The following is a 7,965-nucleotide window of genomic DNA, read 5'->3' as shown; positions in this document are numbered from 1 at the left end:
CAACTTCACTTTTTTTTTTATATATCTTTATTCCAGAGTCATAGATTAAAAGATTAGACAGCAAAACAGTTCGGGCTCTTAACATTCCTATTGGATCTCTAGCCACTAAACACGAGTTTCTACTTCTCTACAAAATGTAGACAAACCACCATTTGAAACCCTTCAGTTCATCATACCTTTAGTTCTGACTGAAAAGCAAAAACTTTGTGTACCTGTGCTTGAGTAAGACTTCTAGTCAGAATTATTAAAGTCTGTAGGTACTGCACAAGGCAGAAATTTGTTACTGCCTTGTGGAGCTCTTTGTTAAAGAAAGAACAAACTTTTCTTCTCCCTTCTTCCAGAACACTAGCAGCACAGATGGCAAGCTAAAACTTCTCCCCACACCATAGTTAATATTTAAATAGTTATTACTTTAAAAAGTGCTAAAACAAGACAGGCTAAATTCTTGTTCAGATATTCAAAGACTGTATGATAAAAGGCTCACTATGCATATAGAAGTACCCTGAGGGGGCCTTAAGATGGTCACTCAACCACAGATTTCAGGATGTCAGCATCATGACACAGTGGTGTATGTCTACTCACTACTTTCAATTTCATCCACAGATATAAAATATAAAAATTTCAGCTAGGTTTTGGGAATGCCAATTTATTTTCTCTCTTTCCTGGGTAATAAATTATTTTTTGAACAAGCTGCCCTCAAAGCTACAAGATTATTATTTTATGTTGTACTAACTCAAAGATTAAAATCTTCATTCAAAAGATGAGGTCATGCTGCATGAAATTTAAGGCACGTGTATTAAACCACACTGAAGTGCATTACATGTCCGAGCTCACCACCGCACCTCAACCAGAGTGAGATTTGGTCTTTTTAATGTGCCTGCAGCAATACAGTAGCCTGTCTTTTGTGGAAGAAAATAACTTGACGAAACAAAGTACAAATACCAGGGTCTAACAGCAACAACAAAAGCCACTAAGAGGTCCTGTAGAGAAAATATATGTAAAGTTAAATCCTATCACAAAACAAGTGCAAGTTCCCTTGTGGCTGTAAATACTCTCCCTGATGTAGAAGAAAACTCCTCCACATGAAAAGGTAATTTACCAACCATTACTACCAGTTGTCAGGAACTTTTCTGTGATAATCAGATTATACAGTCTATGTCAAAAACTGCAGAGGAGCAGCTTTGGCTTCTTGCATGCTAAATGGGATTAAACTCTGGCATTGCCAAGACTGAAGGGCTGAATTTTTACTGAATTGTCCACAGGGCCCTGTGAATTATAATTGTCTTCCTTAGTAAGAGGAGAGTTACTTGGGTAAAACGGCACTGCATCATGTAGCAGGAATGTATTTTAGTTAATTACGGCACCTAGATGTGTAATCAAGGGTATTTTCCGAAAAATGAGGATGAAGAATGCAAAAAGTGAGTTCTTTCACTGCTTCTAGTACTGCTTCTTGGCTGCAGGCTTGTAAGACACCAGAAGACCGAAGGAAGCATACCCGAATAAGAGTGTCTGAAGAAACCAATGAAACTGAACTGCTGGGTCAGTGATTCCTTTAGATCTGTCAGATTAACAAAAGCACAAAATGTGTCAAAGAACTTGCGGTCTTGCAGATTATACTGTGATACAAAGTAAGGGTAGATGTTTCTAGCCATCCTTTATACAGCAGACTTGATTAGAACACTTGAACCTAGTATCACTAATTTCTATCTGCTCACACTTACTTCCTGCAGTAACTAAGCATACCAGTTATTGTGATTTTAGTGAATTTTAAGTTATCTTTCAGAGATTTCATGCATTCAATTTCCTCAGTAATATATAAATTGCAGTTTCAGCCTATACTATTTGAAATTACTTATCCTGGAAGTTTATGTACAAAGAATCAAGAAATTAGAGTATCTTAATATTAATCTTAATACACAAGTCTGTATACAACTTTTTGTTGAATACAGTCACTGAAGGTAGACTGTATGCTAGTAGGGCAATGAGGCCTGACAATTACTTTGTGATACAGGACAGGGAAGCACTCTTAGCTGAATTTGTGGCTAGAAAAATACAGGGATAAGCGGCTGAAGAATACAGGGGTAAGAGGCTGAAGGCACTTGATTTGTTAAACAGAGACTTTCCTATACTGGTTAGTTTTAACTTGGCATTTGTGAATTTTTCTGTGTATTACGGAGGATGTCACTTTTCCCTCCACTTCATTGCTGAGAAATACTACTGAATTTTAGAGAAAAGCATGGATATAAGCATGATAGCAAAACCAACGTATTTCACATGTCCTGTAAACAATTATTGTGAAGCAAAACTCTGCTCCAACTCATCAGTTTACAAAGGAGCTCCCTCTACTGACCTTTGCTAGAAGGGTTCAGCTGTTAGTTACTCCCTGGCCTGTATATGTGCAGGGATAGTGTAGCAAGTGTTGACAAACACATTTCTTAATTTTTTTATTAATAAGCACAGCTGCAGTGTTTCCAAATGGGTGCAGAAACTGGGAAACAGTTTGCTTCATATACCTGCTTATATGAAGCAAGCTTATCTGAATAGGCCATATGCAGAAATACAGGCCAACAGCCAATGACAGTACTAATATTGATTAATGAATTTCTTCTTCCTCCCTAGTTCTTCCTCATGCCTCTTTTGTGATGTTCATATGTAGACATCACTTTCATATCAGTACAAAGCATACAGTGTTTGGCACTCATAGTAAAGTACAACAGGTCAGTAATCTACAGAAATATGCTTGAGGAGATTATGACGGGCAGGCAATCCGTTTTCTCTTATGGCCTTTAACCCTACTCTCTAAAACTTCATTACTTGATTACAATTCGCCTATATGGTACATTCACTGGTAATCAAAGTTCCCTCATACTTAATCACCTTAAGCATACATACCTACATATCTGCAGAATCGGAATTAAAGTTTTAACTTTAAAGCTACATAATTTAGAACTGAAGCTTGGTAAAAAATTTATTACTAACTCCCATTCTGAAGGCATAAAATGTTCATCCATATTCTATTATCTTGAGAACCACCTTAAACAGCTTTCCATGGAACAAAATCCCTTTTCCTCCAAGAGATGTTACTTGAGAAACCTGTGACAGACAGCTGTGAACTTGACTAAATGAAGTGGAAAGACACCATTTTTACAACAGCAAAGAGACTGGCCAGCTACTCTGTAAAGTATGAAAACCAATACCTAGGTTCTTCTGAACTGTTACAAACAAAACTCAAGTGAACAGAAGGACAGTGTGTTTGGACACGCTACCTTTCCAAATAATTTGTTATCCTAAGATAAGACTTAGCTTGCCTTACTTTTATAGTACGATTAGTCAAGGTATTTTATCCCACAAAGCTGTGGATACAAGTAGATCTTCAGTAGTACCAAACAGAAATGTCCAATTGTATTCTCACAATATAGATGCAATCATTTCAGCATGTAATTAGCCATCTTAAAGTTCTGATGAGGTAAGATATGATGAAGTTGTAACACCTTAAGTTATCGGCCTATTTCTACACTATCTACTGTTCCCTCTGCTTCCTAAGGTACTATGTTATCCAGTGAACAATTTGTTCAGAGGCAAACAGACAAACTCTGGCAAACCCTGCTGCTGCCAGTTCTGCAAATTGCCATCCCTGGCTTTTCTGCCACCATGTCAGCAGAATTTGCAGTAACTTCTTGTGAGGGTTAGCAAACTACCACTGCAGCAAGAATTTTATCAGTATCCTCTGCACTAATAACACTGCTGAGAATCACCCAAATCAGTCTGTAGCTTATGTCACTTGTATCACAAATCCTTTTCAGAGAATTTATGTTGGGGTTAGGGGAGGGAACAACTTACTGGCACATCTTAACACCGTAGAAGGCTTCTACTACGTGAATCAACCAGGATACCCAGAACCTAATAAAAAGAAAGCATGTTTTGATTTGTTGAAAATTAGGGAGAAGACTGTTATATCTAAGATGCATTATGCAGACAGCGTAAAGCTGGAAGCATAGAAGTAACATCTCATTTTCACCCAGAAAATGAGGTTTCTTATCTCAGAAAAAAAAAACCAAAAATCCACGTGTACTCTTAAAAGAAACTGAAGTCCACCAAGAAAATGAAAGGAACTGTATCTATCTCATACAGTATGCCTCAACCTACCATTTCAAGATTCAGCACTTGGATTAAGCCAAAAAGCTGAATGCACAGTGAAAGCCGTACAAGTTAATCTTACTTTAGCACGCAAATCTATCCTTCTACTTACACAAGTACTTTTAGTGGTCCTCATGAATTACTGAACTTTTTAGAGATTTAGTTCTACGAGAATTACTGTGTATATAGATTCAGCATATATAATGACTCTACCAAATCTGATCTACAAATTTTCACATAGCAGCTTTTTTTTAAGGATCAGTTAGGATCAATACAATACCTTGTTAAAGCAAAAATAAAGGCTTATTTTCTAAATGATGCATAGTAAAATAAACAAGACTGTTTTGCTGTCTTCCTGTCTTTACAGGAGGCCAGCAAGTGAGAAACATGGTTACAAGGAAATGTTTTCCAGCTCTTTTGTTAATTAAAATAACAAAAACTAAGTTTTTTGTAAGGGAGCAAAACTTAGTACTATGCAGTTTCTTCAGCATATTATTTTTCATGTGGGCAGGATCAGGATAAGTTAATAGTGGGGTAGAAAATGTGTTTTATAAGTGAAGCTGAAAAAAGACTCCTAGAGAAAGAATTAGACTACTTGGGTTACAATTTGACAAAAGAACCACTTTTAGGGGGTGTTACAAGTTTACACATGGACTAATAACTGTCTCCAAAAGCAGGACGGATTTTCCCCCCTCTCTCATTATAACACAAATGTTAAATGCCAAGTTGAATTTTTAAACTTTCATACTGGTTTTAGCCTGCCTAGTCTGCTGTGTCCTTATACCCCATACCCTTAGTTGTAATGAGCTTCAAAGAAGAGCTCTTTAGATCTAATTAACAAGTGGGTTATAGGAAAGCTTGTTAACACTAAGCAGAAGAGTCAGAAAGAGGCAACAGGAAAGATGTAAAGTAATCATACAATCAAATATTACTTACCCATAGCATACCCATTTGTGGTGGTTTTCCACTAAATAATTAAGGAAGGTACCAAACACTCCCAGATAACTATAAGGTATAGTCGAAGGAAAAAGCGACACCCACTTAAAAAAAAAAAAAAAAGAAAAAAAAGGGGGAAAAAAAAAGATTACTTCAAGGCAGAACTACTGTCAACTTAACTTTCAAATTAGCTTTCTTCTTTTGCGCAGTCCCCCCAGTGTCTCTCGAACATGGCTTAGAACTCATCTATTAACAGTATAACTTTCATTCCATTAACCTTGGCCATGGCCCATATTCTTCAACAACTGGACCACTAGCCTTCTAAAGCACACTTACTTAAGAAGATTCAACCTATGAAATCTTTTTTTTGCCTGACATAGAAGATGCCAAGGTGAAAAGTTTAAGGTTGCTATCTGTGTACCAAGAGTGCATCTGCACATTAAGTGGCTTTTAAGTTAAGCTCATTACCTACTACACAATGAAGAAGCAAAAAATACATTGTCTCTGTCCTGAGGGAGTTAATCTGAGGCAACTAACCTGGAGAATTCAAATAGTGGCTAGCCTGAGAAGAAGGAATAACTTTTTACAGCTGGTGGTCAGTCTGTCTTCTTTTGTCCGTTAAACAAAAAGCAGTTTTGCAATGGGCACAGAAGATAATTAAGCTCAAAGCCCAAGACAGAAGGTGTACACAGTGTTCAGGTATCTTGCCTGTCACCGACTTGTCTGCAGTGCTCACCACTGTCTACCTTTATTTTAACAAGCTCTGGAGGAGAAGCAGAGAGCCAGCAAGCTGTGCACTTCAGAGTCCATTGGGGATGTAAGGTAAATACTAAGCTAGGGCACAGTTCACACTAGCTTATCTTTCCTCTGGTATCAATGCTGCAGTTTCTAAATACATGTAAATTTGGCTATGCCAAGGATGTGGCAAGATGATGGATTTAAACATGGAATCTTCTTAAAGCTCATTCTGCTTCCTGGAATGGTACAAAAGCTGTTTTGTGAGCTGTGTGGCCTGACCTCACCGTCATTTTTTCAGTGGCAGTCCTTATGTTTAGAAAATCCATGCAAACAGAACAAAAACTCCAGCATGTGGACCTCATAATATAGACTTGCCTGATATATCAGAACTGCCATTAATCTGTGCACTCCAGTAATTTGACCAATTTTAGCTTAAGTCTATTTTTACAAATTAAGCCAACATGGTGACTAACTAGTCTGTTTTCCATCAACATTACCAGTTAATATAGTCTGTAACTAAAGCCATCACTTGTGAATGCACCTTGTTTATTAGTATCATAGAATGGTTTGGATTGGAAGGGACCTTAAAGACCATCCAGTTCCAACCTCCTTGCCCCACAGGCATGGACACCTTCCACTAGACCAGGTTGCTCAAAGCCCCATCCAACCTGGTCTTGAACACTGCCAGGTTGTGGGCAACTTGTGCCGGTGTCTCCCCACCCTCATAGTAAAGAGCTTCCTGATGTCTAATCTAAATCTCCTCTGTCAGATGAAAGCCATTCCTCCTTGCCGTGTCACTACAGGTCACTGTAAAAAGTCCTTCTCCAGACTTCTTGTAGGCTCTTTTAGGTACCAGAAGGCTGCTCTAATCCATGTCTGTTCTAGAATTTTATTGCTCCACAATGTAATTTCAATTTTGTGAATGCTGAAGTCACTTTCACAGGCTACCTGCAACACAAAACCTCACAAACTGTAGCACCCAGGATGCTGTACGCCACAGCCTTCCTTCACCATGGAATTCAAGCAGTTTATTTTTCCTCTGAAATAGCTTAATGGATTTATTTGTTCAGCTACCTCGGGAGCTGACCTGGCCAAAGCAGCATTTCTAGTTTCCTTTTAATCCCGGTTTACTTTAGCAAGCTGCGTTTCCATGGCTGCCGGAACTACTAAAGAAACCTATTCCACAATCCCTGTAGCTTCGGAGCTGCCTGCGAGCCCCGCTGAGGGCTGCTATGGTAGCAGCAAACCCCGGGAGGTGCCTATCCGGTCCCTGAGCTCCGCCGCTCCAGCTTCGAGGGCACCGGGGAGTTGCTACAGGCCTGCGCGTCTGTCCCGGGGCCCGCAGGGGCCCGCCGCTCCGCCCCGCGCCCACCCGCCGCTCCTTACGCCGAGGACGACCATGCCGAAGGCGATGGCGATCATCCAGATGAGCCGGGAACGCTGAAAGTGGCAGCTGCCATCGCGAAGCCGATCTGCGCCACTGACCCCCGCCATCCTGCCGACGCTGCTGCCAACTGCCGCTCTGAGCGTTGAGCCCCGCCGCCCCTGCTAAGGCCGCCGAGCGGGGGGCGGAGCCGGAGGCGGGGACGCAGCGCCGGTGACAGACCGGCGATGCCACTAACCAGGACGGGGGGGTTGGCGGCCTTGTTCACACCTGGGCGTGGGGGAAGCGCGGTGCTGCGGGGTTACGGCCCGTGAGAAGCTGGGGAAAGCCGGGCCCCTGCTGCGCCCGAGCAGCGCGGCGGGGGCTTCGTGGTGCAGCAGGAAGGGGCAACCTGTGCCGGGCCGTGGTCTGAGCCGACGGGGTGGCCCCAGGTATGGAGGCCATTAGCGGGGGCAGCAGCGCCCCGTCACTTCCTGGTCAGCCTGCCCACAGCCGCCTCTCCCCGCAGTGGTATGCGGCAGGTCCCGTTGCCGGTTGCCGGCTCTCCGTGGTGTTCGTGTCCGGCCACGAAGCCGGGCATGCTCCCGGGGCCGCACTGCCCCTGGAGCGGAAGAGGGAGAACCGCAGCTTACTAAACGCGGTTGTGAAACAGCGCCAGCTTTGGAGTGAGCTTTTTTTGTTCCACTCTTCTCAAGTCGACTCCAGCCATTTGTTCTAGGGGTGCAGGAAATGTAGGTAATCGGGCAGTTACAGCTGGTGTAGCTCGACAA

General features: G+C 41.7%; 1 protein-coding gene across 1 annotated transcript; it reads right to left on the bottom strand.

Annotated features, from left to right (window-relative positions):
* Positions 1 to 658: 658 nt before the first annotated feature.
* On the bottom strand, positions 659 to 7,386 carry TMEM254 (transmembrane protein 254). The gene is made up of 4 exons (XM_061380024.1): positions 7,198 to 7,386; positions 5,074 to 5,177; positions 3,841 to 3,900; positions 659 to 1,558 (listed from the first exon to the last, which is right to left on the bottom strand). The coding sequence occupies exons 1-4, from the start codon at positions 7,303 to 7,305 to the stop codon at positions 1,438 to 1,440; spliced, it is 393 nt and encodes a 130-aa protein (XP_061236008.1). The 5' UTR covers positions 7,306 to 7,386; the 3' UTR covers positions 659 to 1,437.
* Positions 7,387 to 7,965: the final 579 nt, after the last annotated feature.

Source organism: Neopsephotus bourkii, unplaced genomic scaffold (assembly GCF_033783945.1).
Source record: "Neopsephotus bourkii isolate Nb327-2 ecotype Australia unplaced genomic scaffold, CSIRO-AGI_Nbou_v1 NB_1783, whole genome shotgun sequence".
Classification (NCBI taxonomy): domain Eukaryota; kingdom Metazoa; phylum Chordata; class Aves; order Psittaciformes; family Psittacidae; genus Neopsephotus; species Neopsephotus bourkii.
Note: the sequence above shows the minus strand (reverse complement) of the source record. Positions and strands in the feature narration are given on the sequence as shown.

Excerpts from the sequence above, each read along its gene's own strand:
- TMEM254 (XM_061380024.1), bottom strand. The coding sequence starts at position 7,305 with ATGGCGGGGGTCAGTGGCGCAGATCGGCTTCGCGATGGCAGCTGCCAC. Across the intron at positions 5,178-7,197 it reads TCGGCATGGTCGTCCTCGGC|TGGGTGTCGCTTTTTCCTTC; the intron begins GTAAGGAGCGGC and ends TTTTTTTTTAAG. Across the intron at positions 3,901-5,073 it reads CACAAATGGGTATGCTATGG|GTTCTGGGTATCCTGGTTGA; the intron begins GTAAGTAATATT and ends TCTTTTTATTAG.